At 47.7% G+C, this 25,161-nt stretch overlaps 1 protein-coding gene across 1 annotated transcript in view; it reads left to right on the top strand.

Moving 5' to 3' along the window:
* The window catches only part of apaf1 (apoptotic peptidase activating factor 1), a 41,334-nt gene extending 23,868 nt beyond the window's left edge, over positions 1-17,466 (top strand). The window contains exons 25-27 of the mRNA XM_080492364.1: positions 753-878; positions 5,070-5,216; positions 17,160-17,466. Of these exons, the coding sequence (XP_080348490.1) occupies positions 753-878; positions 5,070-5,216; positions 17,160-17,306 (420 nt within the window). The 3' untranslated portion in view covers positions 17,307-17,466. The remainder of the gene's footprint in view (positions 1-752; positions 879-5,069; positions 5,217-17,159) is intronic.
* The last annotated feature ends 7,695 nt before the right edge of the window (positions 17,467-25,161 follow it).

Genomic DNA, 25,161 nt, shown 5'->3' on the forward strand with positions numbered 1-25,161 from the left:
TGTGTGTGTGTGTGTGTGTGTGTGTGTGTGTGTTCCAGTCATTAGCAGTCCAGCTTCCCTCCATCCAGAGGTCAAACTCAGTGATCATGTGGAGCAGCAAACAGAAAGTTTCCTCTCCTGACCTTCACATAAAGAGATGCAGACCTGCATCATGAAGCCTGTTATGTTCTGTACAGCAGGACGGAACCAGGCGGAGGCCAAGAAGGGAGGAGTGTAGAAAGAAGAGCAGAGGGAGAAAGAACGCGGGTGAAAGTTAGTTGAATTAAAGAAATCAGAAAGTGAGAGAGATTCTGCTTGATCCATTTTAAAGCTCATTTATGCTCCAGAGTCAGAACAGGGTGGATGTCACTGCCGCTGTTGTTCCATGATTCAAATGTGTTGAAGTGAGCATGAGACATCCAAACCACCAGAGGGCGCTGCTCCAAACTACACACAGCACTGCAGGAAGTAGAGTAGGATGTTTAACACCCCCTACTGGCCACCAGTGGTACTGCACCACGCCCTTTGTGTGTGTGTGTGTGTGAGCTTCCAGGAACTGAAAAGTGAAGGTAAAGAGTGACAAGTGTGTTCTTAGACTGTGAGAGACAAACCGTCAGCCCAGGGAGAACATGTAAACCTGAAAGGTATTTTCTCATGTGCAGCTTCATGTATGTTTTTATTGTCTGAACCTTGTTTAGCTTCAACACTGTGTGTGATTCCAGCTGTGGTACTGTGGTTGATTCCTGCTTTGTTTGATTTCCGCTGTGTTTCAGCTGTGGCACTGTGAGTCCTGGCGTTGTACCGCCACACTGAGTGGACACCAGGACTGCGTCCGGAGCTGCAGGTTCTCGTGGGACGGCCAGCGACTCGCCACCGGGGACGACAACGGGGAGATCCGGGTGAGTGAAGTTTCCTGTGTGACGTTTCAACACGACGAAAAGCAACAGAAACCAAGTGTGAGGAGGAACAGCCGTCTTCATCTGCCTGAAACTTGTGAACTAAACTGCAATTAGAGGAAGAGGAGGAGGCGAGGAAGAGGAAGAGGACAATAATAGCGGAAGGTGAAGAAAATTCTTTGGCGTCCAGCCAACGTTGGTCGGAGTTGAACTGAACTCGAATCAAACTAACGAGACAGAGGTTTAACTTCTGATTTCACTTCCTGTTCCTCATATTATAATAATTATTGTTCAGATCCAAAGCAAATGAAGAGCATACACGTTCAAAACATCTGCTAAATCTGTAGATATATAATCTATAACTGTCATGGCAGAAATCCCCAACCTGCTGGATTATCTAATACCAGCAAACAAAACAAACTCCCAATGTGTTTGTGGGAAAGTTTCCAGCTTGAAACTGTAGAAGACCTCGAAGTGACTTTATGTCGTCGGCTTCAAAAAACACAGATAAATGTTATTTCTATGTAATAAAAATCTAAATGTGCTGAAAACTTTTCTGTTTTCTCCTCTTAATCAACAAAAATGTGTTTTTATCAGAAGAATCTTGTTTTCTCAGATTTTTCTTAACATTTAGTTTAGGAAAAAAAAAGAAAAGGAGGAAATTAGTTTTATAATTACAACGACAATAAATTGTGCATCTGAGAAATTAAAATGTGATATTATGGAAGTCCAATTCAAATTATATTTTCTGTTATGTACGAGGAAACGGCGTCCCTCAGACCCGCCCTCCAACAGGAAGGGGTTAATTAACCCCGTCCGCGCCGAGCTCCGGCGGTCAAACATCTAATTACAGACGTCGCTGAGCTCCGACCCCGTTTCCATGGAAACCAGTGTGAATCATTCAGGAGGGAAAGCGCAGTGTTAAATTTAGCCGCCGTGCTGCGATGTGTGGTGGTGGAGCGAGCGTAAGCGTAAGCGGTTGTGTAACAGCTGGAATTCATTGTTTACGGTCGGCGGCGCTCCGAACCTTCGCACGCCGTCTGTATCAGGTCACGCTGCTGCTGCTGCGGCTGCGTCTGCGGCTGCTGTTGCGGCTGCGGCTGCGGCTGCGGCTGCGGCTGCGGCTGCGGCTGCTGCTGCGGCTGCGGCTGTGGCTGCGACTGCGGCTGCTGGCTGCGGCTGCGGCTGCTGGCGTCCTCGCCGAGGCTGAAAACCGAAGTTTTGTCTCGGGTACGAGCGGCGAAGCGTCACCAACCCAGATGATTCCTGTTTCAATACGTTTCATGCAGAAGGTTAAATTCCATCAGTCAGACTGGTTTTATTTGATTCTATATATATATATGTTTTCCTTCATCCAGACACTGAATCAAGCTGAACGACGAAGTTTGAAAGAGCCTCAATGTTTACACCATGTATAATAATCACAAATTAAATCATTGTTAAATGTATGATATGTACAGTTGTGCTCATAAGTTTACATACCCCGGGAGAATTTATGATTTCTTGGCCATTCTTCAGAAAATATGAATGATGACACAAAAACCTTTCTTCCACTCATGGTTGATGGTTGGGTGAAGCTATGTATTGGCAAACAACTGTGTTTACTCTTTTTAAATCAAAATGACAAAAGAAAGCACCCAAATGACCCGGATCAAAAGTTTACATACCCCAGTGACTTTGACCTGATAACATGCACAAAAGTTGACACAAAGAGGTTTGAATGGCTAATCAAGGTTCCCACCCTCACCTTTGACCTTTTTGTTTGTAATTAGTGTGTGTGTATAAAAGGTCAGTGAGTTTCTGGGCTTCTGACAGACCATTACATCTTTCATCCAGAGCTGCACAGACGTTTCTGGATTCTGAGTCATGGGGAAAGCAAAATAATTGTCAAAGGATCTGCGAGAAAAAGGTAATGGAACTGCATAAAACAGGACAGGGGTATAAAAAGATATCCAAGGAATTGAGAATGCCAATCAGCAGTGTTCAAACGCTGATTAAGAAGTAGAAAATTAGTTGAAACCAAACCATGGTCAGGTAGACCAGCAAAGATTTCAGCCACAACTGCCAGGAAAATTGTTTGAGATGCAAAGAAAAATCTACAAATAACTTCAGCTGATATACAGGACTCTCTGGAACATTGTGGTGTGGCTGTTTCAAGATGCACAATAAGGAGGCAGTTGAAGAAAAATGAGCTGCATGGTCGAGTCGCCAGAAGAAAGCCATTGCTGCGCAAATGTCACAAAGTATCCCGCTTCCATTACGCCAAACAGCACAGAGACAAGCCTCAAAACTTCTGGAACAAAGTCATTTGAAGTGATGAGACCAAAACTGAACTTTTTGGCCACAACCATAAACATTATATTTGGAGAGACGTCAACACGGCCTATGATGAAAGGAACACCATTCCTACTGTGGAACACGGAGGTGCATCACTGATGTTTTGGGGATGTGTGAGCTACAGAGGCACAGGGAACTTGTCCAAAATGTATGGCAAGATCATTGCAGCATGTTATCAGAAAATACTGGAGGAAACTTTGCACTCATCATCCTGGAAGCTGCACATGGGACGTTTCTGGACATGATCCAAAACACGAGGCCAAGTCGACCTGTCATTGGCTACAGCAGAACAAAGGGAAGGTTCTGGAGTGGCCCTCTCAATCTCCTGACCTCAGTATCATTGAGCCACTCTGGGGAGATCTCAAACATGCAGGTCATGCAAGACAGTCCAAGAACTTAGAGGAACTGGAGGCTTTTTGCCAAGAAGAATGGGCAGCTTTGCCATCTGAGAAACTAAAGAACCTTATCCACAACGACCACTAAAGACTTGAAGCTGTCATTGATGTTAAAGGGGGCAACGCATGGTATTAACAACTGGGGTATGTAAACTTTTGATCCGGGTCATTTGGATACTTTCTTTTGTCATTTTGATTTAAAAAGAGTAAACACAGTTGTTTGCCAATAAATAGCTTCACCCAACCATCAACCATGTGTGGAAGAAAGGTTTTTGTGTTATCAGTCATATTTTCTGAAGAATGGCCAAGAAATCATAAATTCTCCCAGGGTATGTAAACTTATGAGCACAACTGTATTTATTAGGGACGTCCCGATCACACTCTTTTGCCCCCGATACCGATCCGATTTTTCAGAATTGAGTATCGGCCGATACCAATACTTTCCCGATCCGATACTTACATTGCTATTGCAAATATACTCAATAGTCTATTTTTGGTGCAACTATGGACACGCCTCAACACAAGGCTTCAGGGCATGTAGTACACATGCCAGGCCTTTAGGGGCGCTGTGACTCACCAAACACAATATAAACACAGAAGAAGACAGACCACATAGAAATTTAGAAGTAGACTCCTGAACATAAACACATAAACCACTATATATAACTCTAGTTTTATAGGTCTATGCTTCTGCAGCTCGACCGGAGCTTGTAGTCCCTGATTGTTGTGGTTAGTAGGTGACGTAGTGGAGCTCCACCTCTCGGGACTGTGGTGAAGCAAATGGTACAACTGGCCGCTGGACTGGTTTGGTTATCAACCTTAAAATCCCTCCAGACTCCTGACATTTTATCCACTCAATGGCTTCAGGCTGATAACCTCAGTTTACGGCAGGTCACAAACGGGGCTCGCTTTACGGCAGCTGACGGGAAAAAGGTTTTTTATTATTATTATTTTTTTAGATCGGCGGGGTGATCGGCTGGATTTTCCGATCCCGATCACTGACTAATCGCCAATATCGGCCCCGATCCGATATCTACCGATCGGATCGGGACATCCCCAGTATTTATATGTAGTGTAGATATGATGACATAAATTAAATTGGAGTATTGAATTGAAGGCGTTCAGACTGAAGTATAAGTACATTGTTCAGTTCTCTGCGTTAAGCTGGTTGGTTGTTTTACACAAAACAGCACCTACTAGTGGCCTCATGAGTGAACTACTGCATTCTCCGCTGCTTCCATGTGCTCGTTTTCAAAACCGCAAACTTTTCTGAAAGAAGTGAAATGCTGTCCAGTCGTCGTGTCAGATCCTCGGTTATCATGTAAAATCAGTTTTACTGATTTGTTGACTCTGGAGAGTTTTGTACGTCGAGATGGGGAAGTTCCATTTTAAATCCCCTCACAGTTCCTCTGCCACCGTTTCAATCCCGGGAGAGGATAATCAGCGTGTTTGTGTGTTTCAGCTCTGGAGTGTGAAGGACGGGTCCCTGCTGAAGATCTGCTCCCGGGACGGGAGAGACGCCTTCGACTCTCTTCACGGCGGCTGGGTCACCGATCTGCACTTTTCTCCCGACGACTCTCTGCTGGTGTCGACGGGAGGCTACATCAAGGTACGTCACGGCCGGGCTCCTGTCCGAGCTGCTCCTGTCGGTGAGCGAGGGTGGAGGAGGAGCGGGGGTGGAGGAGGAGTGGAGGAGGAGTGAGGGCGGAGGAGGAGCGAGGGAGGAGCGAGGGAGGAGCGAGGGAGGAGCGAGGGTGGAGGAGGAGCGAGGGCTGAAGAAGAGTGGAGGAGGAGTGAGGGCGGAGGAGGAGCGAGGGCTGAGGAAGAGTGGAGGAGGAGTGAGGGTGGAGGAGGAGCGAGGGTGGAGGAGGAGCGAGGGAGAAGCGAGGGCGGAGGAGGAGCGAGGGTGGAGGAGGAGCGAGGGCTGAGGAAGAGTGGAGGAAGAGTGAGGGTGGAGGAGGAGCGAGGGAGGAGCGAGGGCGGAGGAGGAGCGAGGGTGGAGGAGGAGCGAGGGCGGAGGAGGAGCGAGGGCGGAGGAGGAGCGAGGGTGGAGGAGGAGCGAGGGAGGAGCGAGGGCGGAGGAGGAGCGAGGGTGGAGGAGGAGCGAGGGAGGAGCGAGGGTGGAGGAGGAGCGTTCAGCTCCGATCAGGTTCAGACTTCAGGACACTTCAGGTCCACCGTCTGGAGGGACTTTAAATATTCTCAGGATTTTCCACCTTGAGAAGTTCTGAGATAATTCATGTCTGAATTACACAATATGTTTAGAATTAAAAGTAAAAATGTATTTTATACTCTCAAACAAAAGATTAAGAATAATGTGAGAAAATATAACGTGAAAGCTTCCAGAGTGAGAGAAGTGAGTCTTGTTATGACCTGCAAGCTTTTTACTTTAGCATCTTTTATTTCTCATTTTCCAACAAAACTCACCCAGTTTAAACCAAACACTGTGAAGGCTGCAGGCTGTTTTGTGAAGGCTGCAGGTTGTTTTGTGAAGGCTGCAGGCTGTTTTGTGAAGGAGGTTGTTTTGTGAAGGCTGCAGGCTGTTTTTTGTGAAGGCTGCAGGCTGTTTTGTGAAGGAGGTTGTTTTGTGAAGGCTGCAGGCTGTTTTGTGAAGGCTGCAGGCTGTTTTGTAAAGACTGCAGGCTGTTTTTTGTGAAGGCTGCAGGCTGTTTTGTGAAGGCTGCAGGCTGTTTTGTGAAGGCTGCAGGCTGTTTTGTGAAGGCTGCAGGCTGTTTTGTGAAGGAGGTTGTTTTGTGAAGGAGGTTGTTTTGTGAAGGCTGCAGGCTGTTTTGTGAAGGAGGTTGTTTTGTGAAGGCTGCAGGTTGTTTTGTGAAGGAGGTTGTTTTGTGAAGGCTGCAGGCTGTTTTGTGAAGGAGGTTGTTTTGTGAAGGCTGCAGGCTGTTTTGTGAAGGAGGTTGTTTTGTGAAGGCTGCAGGTTGTTTTGTGAAGGCTGCAGGTTGTTTTGTGAAGGCTGCAGGTTGTTTTGTGAAGGCTGCAGGTTGTTTTGTGAAGGAGGTTGTTTTGTGAAGGAGGTTGTTTTGTGAAGGAGGTTGTTTTGTGAAGGAGGTTGTTTTGTGAAGGAGGTTGTTTTGTGAAGGCTGCAGGCTGTTTTGTGAAGGAGGTTGTTTTGTGAAGGCTGCAGCAGTCTTGTTTGTGGGAGTTTTTACTGAAACACGAAAGATTCCTGACTATAATTAATATAAACATTCGCTGGTATCATGAGAGCGGTTGGGTTGTAGAGGTTCTCATTAGCTGTAGCATTTAGCATTCTTTAATGCTGCTCGTGTGTGTGTGTGTGTGTGTGTGTGTGTGTGTGTGTGTGTGTGTGTGTGTGTGTGTGTGTGTGTGTGTGTGTGTGTGTGTGTGTGTGTGTGTGTGTGTGTGTGTGTGTGTGTGTGTGTGTGTGTGTGTGTGTGTGTGTGTGTGTGTGTGTGTGTGTGTGTGTGTGTGTGTGTGTGTGTGTGTGTGTGTGTGTGTGTGTCCCCTGTAGTTGCTGCTCAGTCTTTTTTTAGACAGACGGCCAAAAGGCAGTTTAATCTCCTCTGCAGCTTATTCCTGTTCTCGACGTCCTGAAGCCTGAAGAAGAGCTCAAACATCTCAACTCCAAATCTTTTCCTCTGCAGATTTATTTGTTAACATGTTGTGTTGTTTACCCAACTGTCTGAATGAATACTTCACTTTACACTGACTCACAGTCATTTCCTCCAGACTGACGGATTTAAACGGCGTGATCTGATATATGGTGTCATGTTAACTGGTGGCCACAGACCAGGTGTAACGGTGTGATCAGTCAGTGAGCTATATGGTGTCATGTTAACTGGTGGCCACAGACCAGGTGTAACGGTGTGATCAGTCAGTGAGCTATATGGTGTCATGTTAACTGGTGGCCACAGACCAGGTGTAACGGTGTGATCAGTCAGTGAGCTATATGGTGTCATGTTAACTGGTGGCTACAGACCAGGTGTAACGTTGTGATCAGTCAGTGAGCTATATGGTGTCATGTTAACTGGTGGCCACAGACCAGGTGTAACGGTGTGATCAGTCAGTGAGCTATATGGTGTCATGTTAACTGGTGGCCACAGACCAGGTGTAACGGTGTGATCAGTCAGTGAGCTATATGGTGTCATGTTAACTGGTGGCCACAGACCAGGTGTAACGGTGTGATCAGTCAGTGAGCTATATGGTGTCATGTTAACTGGTGGCTACAGACCAGGTGTAACGTTGTGATCAGTCAGTGAGCTATATGGTGTCATGTTAACTGGTGGCTACAGACCAGGTGTAACGTTGTGATCAGTCAGTGAGCTATATGGTGTCATGTTAACTGGTTGCCACAGACCAGGTGTAACGGTGTGATCAGTCAGTGAGATATATGGTGTCATGTTAACTGGTGGCCACAGACCAGGTGTAACGGTGTGATCAGTCAGTGAGCTATATGGTGTCATGTTAACTGGTGGCCACAGACCAGGTGTAACGGTGTGATCAGTCAGTGATTTATATGGTGTCATGTTAACTGGTGGCCACAGACCAGGTGTAACGGTGTGATCAGTCAGTGATTTATATGGTGTCATGTTAACTGGTGGCCACAGACCAGGTGTAACGGTGTGATCAGTCATGTATTTGATTCTTATTGAATTGTGAGAGAAGTTGGTTTATCAGAGGTTTTTCTCTTGTTTACATTGTTATGACCCCAAACAGGGAGGAAACATATTTTAGGACACGGGAGACAAGATCATGCGTTTTTAAACATTTGGTTTATTTTCTTTGATTTCTTTTTACGAGAGCCTCGTCCACCTGTTCAGGAAAACCAAACAAACAGGGAAAAGTTAACTGAAAGATGGCCTGACTGCCCGGCCAAACAAAACAAACAGTGACCCAACCCTGTCCAGGGCCGTCGAACCAGCACCGACACCGGGCTGAGAAAGAAAACACAAACCCAGAATGGACCCAGACTAGACCCACACTAGACCCAGCCTAGACCCAGCCTAGACCCAGACTAGACCCACACCAGACCCCGAGGGGAATTAAAAAGCGAAAACAGTACGGCCGGTACCGCCACGCCAAACAGATCTAACCTCGGCCAGCCAGCCGGCTACAGGGAAGCTTGGTCCTGGAACTGCACCTGCAGACATCGGGGGTGTGAACGGAACACGACGCCTCCCAGGAAACGGCATGAAAAGACAATGAATGACGGAGCGAGTGAGTGAGCGAGCCCCGGGGAGCGTGAAGCCCAGCCTACTTATAGGCGGAGCGGAAGTTATTGATTACAAGAACAAAACCAAGACCCGGATGTGCTCACCGCGGCTAATAATTCCCACCTTTTAATGAATAACTAACTTAAGAAAATAACGGGGGGGGGAAATGCCTGTAAGAGGAGCAGAAAATAATGGGGGGGACCCCCGTGACGTAACATCGTGAGACCAATAATAAGGTGGAATAATCCATCTCATGAACCAATCAGCACGCTGGATGACGGCAGTAATTATTCTGAGATCTCTCCATCAGTCCGGCTCTCTCTCTGTGACGATGTGGCGGGAGGACGTCGATTATTCTGTCCAAATCCAGAGCTGATTGATCAGTTTGTTTATCAAATGCTGAGGAGATCAGTCACACTGTGCTGGACCTTTTATCATGGAAACAAACAATAATCCAGGTATTATCATCAGTTATTCTCATCAGCGTATTTTACTGTGAGACTCTTTTCCCATTAAACTGATCAGTCTGATCAATCAGTCTGATCAATCCGTCCTAAACAGTTTCCGAGGTGAAGAAGTGACGGTGAAGCTGTTAAATCATTTCATTCCAGCTCTCAGAGTGATGATTGTTTTAAATACGTCTCTCATTCTTGTAAGAATGTTTGTCGTCATCCTCGTCTTCCTCCAGAGGTTTTTGCTCTGAATTGATCCTCGACTGCTGATTGAATTGATTAGAATTGATCCTGAGATTTCACTAGAAAGAGGGAGTTCACCATGAATTAGGGGCTGTTTCATCCTGCTCTAGAGCCTGTTTCACCATTAATTAGGGCCTGTTTCACCTTGTTCTAAGGCCTATTTCATCCTGCTCTAGGGCCTGTTTCACCCTGAATTAGGGCCTGTTTCATCCTGAATTAGGGCCTGTTTCATCCTGCTCTAAGGCCTGTTTCGTCCTGCTTTAGGGCCTGTTTCATCCTGAATTAGGGCCTGTTTCACCCTGAATTAGGGCCTGTTTCATCCTGAATTAGGGCCTGTTTCATCCTGCTTTAGGGCCTGTTTCACCCTGAATTAGGGCCTGTTTCATCCTGAATTAGGGCCTGTTTCATCCTGCTTTAGGGCCTGTTTCACCCTGAATTAGGGCCTGTTTCATCCTGAATTAGGGCCTGTTTCACCCTGAATTAGGGCCTGTTTCATCCTGAATTAGGGCCTGTTTCACCGTGTTTTTAAGGTTGGCATTATGGTGGCCGACACGCTGCTGTTCTGGCCTGAACCTCTGAGTTTAGAGACTGTCACATCCAACACTCCGATTCCTGCCAAACGTACCTGGAACACACACACACACACACACACACACACACACACACACACACACACACACACACACACACACACACACACACACACACACACACACACACACACACACACACACACACACACACACACACACACACACACAGAGCGATGAGACAATCCGTCAGAGTGCCACAGTCCCAGAGGGAGGCGGCAGGTGTGAAAAGGCTCATCCTGACCAGACACACACACACACACACACACACACACACACACACACACACACACACACACACACACACACACACACACACACACACACACACACACACACACACACACACACACACACACACACACACACACTGCGGCTCACAGTAATTCACACTATCACACTGTAGGAACAAAAGCACCAAAGTACCTTAGTGAGAAAAGATCGGTGAGTCTGGTCCAGGTTGATATGAGGAGTGATGAAGATTGTGTTGGTGGTGATGATGATGAAGAGGGTGATGATGAAGGACTGAATCTAAGCCGGCTGTCAGCAGTCAGAATGACGACTGATTCTCCTCCAAGTTGAGAGTAGTCTGTCTGTCTGTCTGTCTGTCTGTCTGTCTGTCTGTCTGTCTGTCTGTCTGTCTGTCTGTCTGTCTGTCTGTCTTCAGCAGGACAATAGGTGACACAGAGCTGCAATGCACGTCTCTCTCACTCACTCACACACACACACACACACACACACACACACACACACACACACACACACACACACACACACACACACACACACACACACACACACACACACACACACACACACACACACACAGTGTCCCAGATGGATGGACTGTTCTCTCTCCTGCCACTGTTGTTGTCGAACATCACTTATCAGACGAAGGAGAGAAAGAGAGAAACACAATTTCACCTTATCTCACCTCAGTACATCTCTCCTCCTCTCCTCCTCCTCTCCTCCTCCCTCCTCTCCTCCTCCTCCTCTCCTCCTCCCTCCTCTCCTCTCCTCCTCCTCTCCTCCTCCCTCCTCTCCTCCTCCTCCTCTCCTCCTCCCTCCTCTCCTCCTCCTCCTCTCCTCCTCCCTCCTCTCCTCTCCTCCTCCTCTCCTCCTCCCTCCTCTCCTCCTCCTCCCTCCTCCTCCCTACTCTGCTCTCCTCCTCTGCTCTCCTCCTCCCTCCTCCTCCTCCCTCCTCTGCTCTCCTCTCCTCCTCTGCTCTCCTCTCCTCCTCTCCTCCTCTGCTCTCCTCCTCCCTCCTCTGCTCTCCTCTCCTCCTCTGCTCTCCTCCTCTCCTCCTCTGCTCTCTTCTCCTCCTCTCCTCCTCTGCTCTCTTCTCCTCCTCTCCTCCTCTGCTCTCCTCCTCCCTCCTCTGCTCTCCTCCCTCCTCTGCTCTCCTCCTCTCTCCTCTCCTCCTCCCTCCTCTGCTCTCCTCATCTGCTCTCCTCCTCTGCTCTCCTCCTATCCCTCTTTCATACCTTATTCTCTTCTTCCACCTCAGACTCGGGCCTCATTTACACACTGTGGTGTTCTGATCCACTGGAACCATGAAGTTTTTATTCCAGGTGGAAAGATTCTTTTCCAGCGGTGATTTGTGATTCCCCCCTGATGGAGGCTGCTGAGCCTGTTACTGCCCCCCACGACCATCTCTGGAGGAACCGACCATCTCTGAAGGAACCTACCGTTCCTGGAGGAACCTACAGTCTCTGGAGGAACCGACCATCTCTGAAGGAACCTACCGCCCATGGAGGAACCCACCATCTCTGAAGGAACCTACAATGTCTGGAGGAACCCACCGCCCGTGGAGGAACCTACAGTCTCTGGAGGAACTGACCGTCCTGGAGGAACTGACCATCTCTGAAGGAACCTACAGTCCCTTGAGGTTCCCACCGCCCGTGGAGGAACCTACAGTCTCTGGAGGAACTGACCGTCCTGGAGGAACTGACCATCTCTGAAGGAACCTACAGTCCCTTGAGGTTCCCACCGCCCCTGGAGGAACCTACAGTCTCTGGAGGAACTGACCGTCCTGGAGGAACCGATCGTCACTGGAGGAACCTACAGTCCCTGGAGAGACGACTGACGGATGGACATGTCAGAGATGAAGAACCCGTCCTTAGCGAGGAACCAATCAGTGTGATGAGACTGACTGTCACAGCAGATCTGTTTCCTCTCAGGACTCAGCGTCAGGCTTCACTCCTCCTCTGACCACAGCACCCGTCAGTCAGAACCGCGGTCCGTTTCAGCCAGTGGCGACCGTCAGGGTCAGATGCTTCTCTTCGGCCTGCAGAGAACCCTTCAGAGTCACAGACTGAAGTTAATTCTATTTTGTCCATGAATACTTCTTAAATAGTTCCAGGTGTTCTGTCCGTTTCCTCCCATAGCTCCTCCCCCTGCTGCTGTTTCCAGACTGGTAGTTTCGTGTTAGAGCTTTTAACCAATCACCTTTCAGCCATCACCTGTTGCCGGGTAAAGAAATCTGCCTGAATTCTGCAGGCGTCAGCAGCACAAAATAAGAGTCGACCACTAATCAGATTGTGAGTTGGCGACTCAGGGCCTGCCAGCGGGGGGTCCGGTGACGTCAGAGTATTCAAGCCCTCTGATTGGCTCGTCAGAGTTTCCTCTCCAGCGCTCGCTAACTGCAGAAACATAGTTGACAAAACCGCTGTTAAATCAACGCAACCAACAATGGCTGAAGAAGAAACAGATTTGATGGTCAAAACCATTTTGAAGACAGAGTTTTCTGCATCATGACATGTTTTCTTGGTGGATTGACTGAAGGTGTAGAACATGGCCGCCACTGCTTCAGAGAAACGTCAGACCGACTCCGGGTCGACTGGTTTTTCTCTGGCGGAGCTTTTGAAGCGTTCTGCAGTGGTTCTGAGGCTCCGCGAGCAGCGATTCTAAAAACAGACCGTTTTATAAATAGCAGCAACGTTTGCTGCTGGCAGTGATTTCCTTGTTCTTGCTGGGTGAAGACAGTCCTGTCTCCGTGTCTTCATGGCCCCTTTCATGTCTCTTCTCCCTGTGGAACTGAAGGTGTTTTGTTTATCAGCCCGTCTCACTGTCACGTCTTTTCTGATGACTGCGGCGTTCTGAAGGACAGGAATGCTAATGAGGCGCCGTACCGGGCCACCGGGTTTGATCTTCATCCGGCGCCGCTCTTCTTCATGCACTCACAAGTAGGGCTCCTGCAGCGCCGCCCCAGTGGAAGCTAAAAATACCTGCACCCTCCGACAGCAGCCCCTGGAAGTGTGTCTGTCCTTCCCCTCAGATCGGGACACGGAGGAGGTTGTCCTGGTTTGTGCCGAGGGGCTCGGGGTTGACCCGGGTTGGTCGTCTCTGGCTGGAGGAGACGGAGGGATGATGATGATGATGATGATGAGTGGAGGATGAAGATCTCTGGTGGAAAGTGGAGCGGTTCGAGACTGCTGAGTCTGCAAGTTCTCCTCGTGAGTTTCCTCCTGCAGTCCGGTGACGTTGATGACGACCTCTGACCTTCATCCAGTCAGCTGAGTCCTGCTGCTCCTCTCCACTCGGGGTTAACCCTCTGAGGCTGGGAGGGGATGAAGCCCTGATAGGAGGAAGGAGGAGCCGCCCAGAGACCCGGGGTGACAGGCGGGAGACACAGAGACCACGAGACACCCTGAAAGAGGCAGTGGTGTCTGGTGCCTGTTTCGGTTTTTGATTTACTTTAATATAAATGATGGACTTTCAACGATCTGAATCTGCCTCTTTGTGGGGGAACGTGGTGGTGGCTCAACTGCTACACCCTCGTTTAACCTTCGTTTAACCTTCGTTTAACCTTCGTTTAACCCTCGTTTAACCTTCGTTTAACCCTCGTTTAACCTTCGTTTAACCCTCGTTTAACCCTCGTTTAACCTTCGTTTAACCCTCGTTTAACCTTCGTTTAACCCTCGTTTAACCCTCGTTTAACCCTCGTTTAACCCTCGTTTAACCCTCGTTTAACCTTCGTTTAACCCTCGTTTAACCTTCGTTTAACCCTCGTTTAACCCTCGTTTAACCTTCGTTTAACCCTCGTTTAACCCTCGTTTAACCCTCGTTTAACCTTCGTTTAACCCTCGTTTAACCCTCGTTTAACCCTCGTTTAACCTTCGTTTAACCTTCGTTTAACCCTCGTTTAACCCTCGTTTAACCTTCGTTTAACCCTCGTTTAACCTTCGTTTAACCCTCGTTTAACCCTCGTTTAACCCTCGTTTAACCTTCGTTTAACCCTCGTTTAACCCTCGTTTAACCCTCGTTTAACCCTCGTTTAACCCTCGTTTAACCTTCGTTTAACCCTCGTTTAACCCTCGTTTAACCTTCGTTTAACCTTCAACGAGGACAACAAAGACAAACAAGTCCTCTCTGAGGTCCAACCACTATGTTGTGTTGGTTTTCCCAGAGCTGATGTCCACTTTGTCTCCACGATAGGACATTTTGAGTTTGAGATCTGGAAGAAGAACTTTCCTACTTCCAGGACTGCAGACTTCTTTCCCCGAGCAGTGGAGGTCTAGTAGAGAGGTTGGAGGTTGAAATTCCTCTGTGGACTGAGGCTCTTGGGCTCCCCCACCCCAGCAGGCCCTGCTGCCAGTACGTGTAGATCAGTATGAACCTCCGTTTCCACCTGCAGGCGCCTCCATCAGCGCCGCCGACAGGAAGTGAAGCGACGGCGAGCATCAATATTTCACTGCAACCTCAGTGTCTTACTGCAGCTCCACCAGACTGCTCCTCCTTCTCCTCTTCACCTCCTCCTCCTCACTTCCTCCTCTTCACCTCCTCATCTCTTCCTCCTCATCTCTTCCTCCTCCTCTTAACCTCCTCGCCCTCCCCTCCTCTTTACCTCCTCCTCCTCCTCATTCTCGTCACCTCCTCTTCACCTCCTCATCTCTTCCTCCTCCTCCTCTTCCTCATCTCTTCCTCCTCCTTCTCCTCTTCACCTCCTCCAATTTTATTTTTCTTGATTTTCTGTAAAACGTTTAGAGACTGAAGCTTCTCCCCTCGGAGTCGGAGCTATTTATGTAAGAGGAAGATGGATTAGCTCCCTGCACCACACACACACACACACACACACACACACACACACACACACACACACACACACACACACACACACACACACACACACACACACACACACACACACAGAGCATTTAGTTTTTTCCTGCGGTTACTTAAGCAGTGTTGACTTTCCCTCAGGTAGCCTGAACAAACAGACCTAGTTAGGCTCACCGTGGTTCCTGTTTCTTCAGGTAGACTGGTCGTGGCTCACGGTGGAGCCTGTTTCTTCAGGTAGACTGGTCGTGGCTCACGGTGGAGCCTGTTTCTTCAGGTAGACTGGTCGTGGCTCTCGGTGGAGCCTGTTTCTTCAGGTAGACTGGTCGTGGCTCACGGTGGAGCCTGTTTCTTCAGGTAGACTGGTCGTGGCTCTCGGTGGAGCCTGTTTCTTCAGGTAGACTGGTCGTGGCTCACGGTGGAGCCTGTTTCTTCAGGTAGTCTGGTCGTGGCTCTCGGTGGAGCCTGTTTCTTCAGGTAGACTGGTCGTGGCTCTCGGTGGAGCCTGTTTCTTCAGGTAGACCGGTCGTGGCTCACGGTGGAGCCTGTTTCTTCAGGTAGACCGGTCGTGGCTCACGGTGGAGCCTGTTTGTGCTGTTTTCCACCGTAACCATCATTTCAGTCCAGTGATCAGTGACACATTAGATAAAAACCAATAAAGAAATTTGTTGCTTCTTTTACTTGTGTTCAGTTTAGTTTGTTGGTGTTTGTTCCAGTTGGAACAAACAGAAGAGAAATTGAACAGTAAAGAGTTGGAGCCGAATGAGTTGAATTCTCAATGAGAAAAAGAAAGGAGGGTTCCTTTAGAACCTCCTTTAGCTTAGGAACCACGGATGCTTCCTTTAGAACCTCCTTTAGCTTAGGAACCACTGATGCTTCCTTTAGAACCTTCTTTAGCCTAGGAACCACTGATGCTTCCTTTAGAACCTCCTTTAGCTTAGGAACCACTGATGCTTCCTTTAGAACCTTCTTTAGCCTAGGAACCACTGATGCTTCCTTTAGAACCTTCTTTAGCCTAGGAACCACTGATGCTTCCTTTAGAACCTCCTTTAGCTTAGGAACCACGGATGCTTCCTTTAGAACCTTCTTTAGCCTAGGAACCACTGATGCTTCCTCTAGAACCTTCTTTAGCCTAGGAACCACTGATGCTTCCTTTAGAACCTCCTTTAGCTTAGGAACCACTGATGCTTCCTTTAGAACCTTCTTTAGCCTAGGAACCACTGATGCTTCCTTTAGAACCTCCTTTAGCTTAGGAACCACGGATGCTTTCTTTAGAACCTTCTTTAGCCTAGGAACCACTGATGCTTCCTCTAGAACCTCCTTTAGCCTAGGAACCACTGATGCTTCCTTTAGAACCTCCTTTAGCCTAGGAACCACTGATACTTCCTTTAGAACCTCCTTTAGCTTAGGAACCACTGATGCTTCCTTTAGAACCTTCTTTAGCCTAGGAACCACTGATGCTTCCTTTAGAACCTCCTCTGTGTGTGTGTGTCGTGTTTTTCTTTCAGTCTGATGATAAAAAACAGAACTTGTCTAACAGAAGATACTTGAAAAAGTACTGGATTACTAATGACGTTACTTTTGAGAAAGAGTAATCTATTACTTCTGTTACTGTGCTGAGTACAGGGTCATCTATGAATGGATGAGTGATTCATCCCGTCAGCAGAGCCGCTTCCAGCTTTTCTCTGGTTATTTACTGAAACATGGACTCGGTCCTGCGGCAGCGCACTGCGCCACCCGGTGGCACAAAGAGGAATAATGACGTAATGATCAGCTGGTCACTCCCCGCAGTACAACACGTAGACAGAATGAGGTCCAAATAAAGCTGAAACATTAGATTCAGGAGAAGGGTGCCTCCAGAAGGTGAAAATGATCAAAACTAGACTAATGATGGATTTCAGGAAGAAGCTGGTGAGGCTCTAGTGAGGCGTCCAAATGGTGAAACCGGAGAAAATGATGGACTTGTGATGGTTAACATTTGTGTTTAAACATCGGCGGTCTCTCTTGCTCCCTCCAGTGGTGGAACGTGGAGAAAGGTGAAGCCCTGCAGACCTTCTATCCAACGGGAAGCGCTTTAAAGAAGATCCACGTCTCCTCCGACTTCTCCACCTTCGTCACCATCGACAACATCGGGATCCTCTATGTCCTGCAGAGGGTGCTGTGACGGCCACGACGACAACAGACGGCGAACGCTGAGGCTCTTCGCTCAGAAGCGTCCTGCGATGCAGTGAAGACGCTCTCAGCTCAGTTTACAGTTTAGAACGTGTCGGTCCTGGTCCAGTGACTCCACTACTTCACTCCACGTCTTAAAGAAACAAACTAAGGTGCTTTAATAAACTGAAACCAGCGATCAGCATCAAACCGATGGTGATAAAGTTCATGTTCGCCGCTGAACGTGAACACGTGAGGCGTCTCTGCTGTTCTGAGCCTTTTCACTTCACAAAGCAGCTTTACTGGGAAACTCTGCTGTACTCGAGTATTTCCTGCTGGGACTTGCCTTCTGAACCCGAGCAGAACCGTCGTGATGAGCTGAGAGGCTCAGACCAGAATGAAAACCTTTGCACAGGGTGGGGGGTACGGGGTGAGGGTGGGGTTAGGGGGTGAGTTTGAGGGGTGGGGGGTGGGGGGGGAGGGGTGAGGGTGGGGTTAGGGGGTGAGGGTGGGGTTAGGGGTTGAGGGGTGGGGGGTGGGGGGGGAGGGGTTAATGTTAACCTTCCCGCAGGTTTTCTGACGTTGAGCCTTTTTCTGGCTCTCTGCAGCTGCGAGTCACAATCAGGAATCTTCTCCCAGCGGCAGTAGATCTAGTTGATCCAGTAGATCCAATAGATCCTCGCCGTGTCCAACCAGATTCTCCCCCGTCTGGTTTCTCTGATCTGCTCAGGACGTTGTCATGCTGTTTGTAGAGAAATAAACATTCAGAGGCTCTGATGTTGTGTTTTTATTGATCCTAAGAAAGAGATGACCTCTTCTCCTTCTTCCCACGCTGAATCTGCACGTGATCACATCTGATCATTTCATTAGATCCTTTTCAGGGGATCACACTGAAAACTGCAACATAACAAAATGTATAAATAAATAAAGTATGAATTTAGAAAATGGAGGTACAGGTGTAGTAAAACCTCCAAATGGTGAAAATTGTACAAATTAGATCGACTTCGATTCTTATCAGTCACGTTGGATATTCGTCTCATATTTTATGTGAAACTTTTGTTTTCACTCTCTTGTGATGTGAACATGTAACATGATGGTTGGAGGTGGGAGAATGAGATGGGAGCTCCTCAAAACAAAATTTAAAAACAACCAATCAGCGGTGCAGAGGACAAGATGGCGTCGCTGGAGCTGAAACAGGAAGTCCTGCAGCACCAGGTGGCGACGATCAGGTGAAACACATCAGGGAGCAGCAATCAGACACAGCAGGGGAAGTAAAGCAGCCTGACATCAAGGATGTGTTCTAATTGTTCCTCCTGTCTCCTTTCCTATCCACTTTTCCTGAAGCCCAGAAGTGTTTAAGTGGCGGCCATGATGAGGAGCGTTGGAATTCTCACTAAGCTGAGGAAATGAGGCTCAATGCTTCCTTTAGAACCTCCTTTAGCCTAGGAACCACTGATTCTTCCTTTAGAACTTCCATAGCCTAGGAACCACTGACGCTTCCTTTAGAACCTCCTTTAGCCTAGGAACCACTGATTCTTCCTTTAGAACTTCCATAGCCTAGGAACCACTGATGCTTCCTTTAGAACCTCCTTTAGCCTAGGAACCACTGATGCTTCCTTTAGAACCTCCTTTAGACTAGGAACCACTGATGCTTCCTTTAGAACCTCCTTTAGCCTAGGAACCACTGATGGTTCCTTTACCAAAGGAGACCAGCTCATGTTCCCCCACAATTCCTTGTGGCGACAACATTTAAAGGAACCCGCTCATCGGAGCGTTCAGGGAAACTCAGGATGACTGAAAAAGGAGCAGATCATGTAAGTTACCAAAGCAATAATCTACCTAGAACCACTTGAAATCATCTAGAACCTAGACCCCAACTAGGAATGTTCTGGATGTTGTAGAACCAACACAGTAAAGTCCAGTTTTATTGCAGCAGATTCTCACTCTGATTGGTTCTTTATTCTCCTGTTTCCCTTTAGTTCCTCTTTTCCTTTGATTTACATTCAAACCTTGAGATATTTGACTTTATATCAGAGGTTAGAACCTCAGGGGAAAGTGAGAGGAACCACCTTTATACTACTTTTTATCACATTTGGAAGTTCTTCACCACGACAGACGTCACTAACCTTCACTGCCATCAGATTATTATTACGCCACCTAGTGGTCTGATTGTCGAAACACTGTCATCGTCTTTCCTAACTCCTTTAGGAAGCCTCCTAACACCTTTCACTAACTCCTTTAGGAAGTGTCCTAACACCTTTCCTTAACTCCTTTAGGAAGCCTCCTAACACCTTTCACTAACTCCTTTAGGAAGCCTCCTAACACCTTTCCTTGACTCCTTTCGGAAGCCTCCTAACACCTTTCACTAACTCCTTTAGGAAGCATCCTAACACCTTTCACTAACTCCTTTAGGAAGCCTCCTAACACCTTCCACTAACTCCTTTAGGAAGTGTCCTAACACCTTTCACTAACTCCTTTAGGAAGCCTCCTAACACCTTTCCTTGACTCCTTTCGGAAGCCTCCTAACACCTTTAACTAACTCCTTTAGGAAGCCTCCTAACACCTTTCACTAACTCCTTTAGGAAGCATCCTAACACCTTTCACTAACTCCTTTAGGAAGCCTCCTAACACCTTTCACTAACTCCTTTAGGAAGCATCCTAACACCTTTCCTTAACTCCTTTAGGAAGCATCCTAACACCTTTCACTAACTCCTTTAGGAAGCATCCTAACACCTTTCCTTAACTCCTTTAGGAAGCCTCCTAACACCTTTCCTTAACTCCTTTAGGAAGTCTCCTAACACCTTTCCTTAACTCCTTTAGGAAGCCTCCTAACACCTTTCACTAACTCCTTTAGGAAACCTCCTAACACCTTTCCCTAACTCCTTTAGGAAGCATCCTAACACCTTTCCTTAACTCCTTTAGGAAGCCTCCTAACACCTTTCCTTAACTCCTTTAGGAAGCCTCCTAACACCTTTCCTAACTCCTTTAGGAAGCTTCCTAACACCTTTCACTAACTCCTTTAGGAAGCCTCCTAACACCTTTCCTAACTCCTTTAGGAAGCATCCTAACACCTTTCCTAACTAATTTAGGAAGCTTCCTAACACCTTTCACTAACTCCTTTAGGAAGCCTCCTAACACCTTTCCTAACTCCTTTAGGAAGCATCCTAACACCTTTCACTGACCTTGTTATCTGGAGACACTCCAACATTGAAAGGAAATGAAGTCAAGCCGTCTGGAAAAGACAAAAGTGATCCAATCTAAATCAACGAGGACTGTGGGGGTTTTTCTGTTCAGAGTGACTCGTCCATACCTGATCACACCTGAACAGAGAGACCCCCCACAGCGCTCGCTGATTTGCTTTGGATTGCTTTTGTCTTTTCCAGACGGCTTGACTCGTCCAGTAAATACAATGACAAAGAGCAAATGGAAAAGACAAAGACAAAACAGGAGAAGCAAAGACAAGATAGAAAAAGATGTGACTACCTTTGTATTTTTTTTTTGTATCATTGATTCTCTTTATATTTCCACATTTATTTTCTTTTAATTTTGGCACTCCTGTGAGTCCATACTCATCCATGGGGTTAAGGAAAAGTGGATAGGAAAGGAGATAAGGAGATAGGAGGTTTCAGACCCTGAGTCTGAGATAGAATCTCAAGACAATGTTAAAACTCCGCCTCATCTTTGACGTGCGGACGGAAAAGATGCACATTAGCTAAACACAGTGATGTCATCACCCACCTCTCGACCTATAACCCCGCCTCCCTCTCTGTGATGTCATCACCTCTTGCCTCATAACCCCGCCTCCCCCTCCGTGATGTCACTCACCAACATGGCGGACTACCTGGTCCGGGTGGAGCTGCAGAAGCTTCATCCAGTAGGAAGAGTCTCACTGTCTTCTTCTCTGTATTAGAGTGTATTAGAGTGAGTCACAGCGCCCCCTTAAGGCCTGGCATGTGAACTACATCGTGTTTCGCTGCGTTCACAGTGAACAGAATTGTTTGCCATGTGTCCCGAGACCCGCCCACCTGACATGAGGCAGAATGAACCGGAGACGCGCTACGTATGATTCCTCACCGAGTCTTTTCACCGTTGTGTCAGATCTGGTTCGGAGGTCAAACACAACGTCTCTGCTTCAGAAGACAAACAGCAGCTTAGATTCAGTTTGACGGTTCCTGTGAACAAAGACGTGAGCAGCAGAGAGGACACACTGAATTCTGCCTCACGGCAACATAACGACCTTCAAGAGCTGCAATTACACAGATCTGTTCTTGTTTTAAAGAAAAGACCTGTTGAGAACATTTGGTTCTTTGCTACACACACACACACACACACACACACACACACACACACACACACACACACACACACACACACACACACACACACACACACACACACACACACACACACACACACACACACACACACTAACTCCCACTTTCTCTTCGCTGGCGTCAGAAAACCATAAAACGTGCCGTTGCTTTTTAACAGATTGCAGCAAAGTGCGACACGGCGGTAAATCTGGTGCCGCCCCCCCCCCCCCCTCGGCCCCCTGCAGGAGGTTTGACGGGAGTTTCATCCTGGGGTTTATCACTCATGACGGCTGCTGGTTCAGCTCTTCAGAAGCTGGATGGAAATGTCAGTCCGCTGGAGTCGAACCGACGTCCAGCAGCTGGTCTGTAATTCGCTGTTGGGCTCTGGAAGACTTTAATCTGGTTAATCTGCGGCTGACCGCAGGCTCAGGCTGGGAAACACTCAAACGTTTTTTCTGCCTCTGAATCAGTTTGATCGAATTTCGTTCATTTATTCTTTTTGAAACTCGTCATTGAATCCGACCTTTTGACCTCCGACTGTCTTTCTGTCTCTTCACACCTTTTGTCTTCCAGAGTCAAACTGGTTCTGTTTTCACTCATGGTTTGTTTTCACATTATAACAGGCCGCCTGAAATGTCCCCAGGTTTTGACACAAACTGATATTTTCCCTTCTACGATGGAAAAACTCTTCATTGAGGTGGACCCTCATATCCTCCTGCTTCAGAGCTGCACTGAGCAGCCACACCTGTAGGGGGCAGTGTAGCCATGATAGCCAATCAGAATCCTGGAAAAAAACACAACGTCACGAATTGTGAGTGAATCCCTGCCTCTTCTTTTTAGATGCAACCCGGAGAAACAGAGTTTGTCTAAATCTCCCGGGTGGGCGGAGTTTCCAGGCATGAAGCTCCGCCTGGTGGGCGGAGCTTCCAGGCGTGAAGCGCAAAGCTGCGTTTATGTGTAAAACCAAGTCGGGTAAACGTGACCTGAGTTCTTAAATGATAAACCTCATTTAAATAAAACTATAAACTTTATACTTTATAAAATACTTTATACTATAAAGTATTTTACTCAAAAGTTACTTTACAGATTACAGTAATGTGGATAAGAAGCAGATGAAGATTAAAGAGTTTTGAATGGACAGACCCTGAAGTTACTTTGGATTAGAAAAGTACTGGTGTAGATTAAATTAAATGCGTTAACCTCTACTTAAGTAAAACTACAAAGTGTACAGCAGGTCAGCAGGTCAACAGGTCAGCAGGTCAGCGGGTCAGCAGGTCAGCGGGTCAGCAGGTTAGACTAGTGAACTTGCTCGTTGCCCAGTTAACCTCCAATTTATTTCTTCTGAACTTGAGAAAAGTTTATAAAAGAGCAAAGGAGCGGAGCCAGGTAGGAACCCTCCACCTGAGCGTTCCCATACGGAGCCAGAGGAGGACTGGTTTCACTGCCGCTGTCGGAGTGCGTTTGCCTCGTGTGCCGTCGACCATCACTGGACCTCAGAGGGGGAATGTGGAGCCTCATCTTCACACTCTTCATAAAAACTAGGACACCGACTTTCCTCTGAAACGCGAGCAGAGAAGGAGAAGGTGAAACTCGAATCCCAGTCGTCGGGACATCAGTCGTTCTCCTCACTGCAAACTACAAAAGCTAAAGTCGCCACGAAGCCTCGTTCCGCTAAGAACCAGCCGTCAGTCCGAGATGGAGGGATGGTAGAAGCTGACTGGTTGTTCTGAGGCTTTAAACACAAATCAGGTTTCCATCCGAGCACGATTATACGGTGCAGTGAAGCCATGGCTGAGGATTTGACCCAGCAACCTCAGAAGAACATCACAGCTTGGGAGTTTCTCACTGCAGTTGGACGAGTCTTCAGACGTGACACGGCCCAGATGAGCATTTTCATTCAGATGGTGTTTCCTGGTGAGGAAGAGGAGCGGTGAACCGAAGAGGACCTACTTCAGTCCTGCGAACACTTGATCCAGGAAGCTGGAGTCTGTCCCCACAGAGCTCTGCTCATGGGTTTACTGCCGAGGGCAGGGAGGACGATGATTCTACAGACTTCCTCAACTCCCACTGCTTCATCCACCAACGAGAGTTCCCCTCAAAAACATGAACGAGATCACGGATGCAGCAACGACGGTGTCCTGTTCTACTGCCTCCACATCTGGTCAGATCTATTCCCCGCAGCTCTGCACAATGACTACGTCCACGCTGAGCTGAGTGAGGCGGGACATTCCTGCAACGATGTCCAGAGAGAACCCAGCTGATTGATACTCATCGCTCAGTTTGACAAAGACTTTGAAGCTTTAGGCCCCGTTTACACGACAACGTGACGACACCTAATCCGCTAAAATAAAGGAGTGTGTTTCCACTGCAGCAGCGGACACAGAGACAACGATGTAGTTAGTCTGCCGGGCCACTGGAGGGCGCTGTTGCTTGATTTTGTAATGAAACTACACAGACGTGTGCAGAGAACAAAACACTATAAAGGTGAAGAAAATGGAGAGAACCTGACATCCGTATGGACTGATGAAGAACCGGATGATATCAGGGAGAGTCTCAACTATTAAACTACTGATCATGGACCACGGGTCGTACCGCTACGGGTCGTACCACTACGGGTCGTACCGCTACGGGTCGTACCACTACGGGTCGTACCACTACGGGTCGTACCACTACGGGCCGTACCACGACGGGTCGTACCGCTACGGGCCGTACCACTACGGGCCGTACCACTACGGGTCGTACCACTACGCCGCCGCCATGTTTGTTTACAACTGGATGAGCAGGAGGGGGAGATGAGCAGTAACAGGCTCTGTAGCCTCCATCAGTCTCTGCAGGAGGGATTTGCGGCGTGAAAGAATCTTTCCACTTTGGGAGCCGGATTAAAAACTTTGCGGATACAGTGGATCAGAACACTGGTGTCGTGTAAACGGACCCCCCAAAAGTGAAGGAAGTTTTGCGGATACACTCGAATTCGTTGTCGTGTAAACGGGCCTATATTAGCCAGTCGCCTGTTTTCAGTTTTCTGCTTCAGGACTTGTGGAACTTCCTGTCAGAGGAAAAGGAGGCCAACATGAGGAAATCCATTATTCAGCTCCACCTAATGAGGCGAGTTCGCCTGTTCAGACATGAAGCTGAAGAAGCGTTCCGCCATGACAGTCAGCAGCTCCGGCGCATCGCTGAGTCTATTCAGAGCAAGTCATCACAGAGGTAAGGACCGGAACCATACACAGCTGCATTGTGAAATATGGGTTCATGCAGTTATTCAAGGTACACCAGCATAACCGATTGTAAAATATATGTCTTTAATTTTCATAGCGGGTAGATCATTTTGATTTAATCATTGGATAAGTGGCTGCCATCATATAAAAGGTGTGTGAACATGAAGCACTTACCTGTGACACTGTGGGATTTATCACCGTGGCTGGAGGCCAAGTCATGACAGTGTGGAGCAACAATAAATTACAGTGCATAGAGTAGAATCTGAGAATTCAAAAAGTAAATGTCATTTATATGTGGGAAGAAAATACAGTTGGAAAAATTAGAAACTGACCAGAA

The sequence above is a fragment of the Lipophrys pholis genome, assembly GCF_963383615.2.
Source record: "Lipophrys pholis genome assembly, chromosome: 22".
Classification (NCBI taxonomy): domain Eukaryota; kingdom Metazoa; phylum Chordata; class Actinopteri; order Blenniiformes; family Blenniidae; genus Lipophrys; species Lipophrys pholis.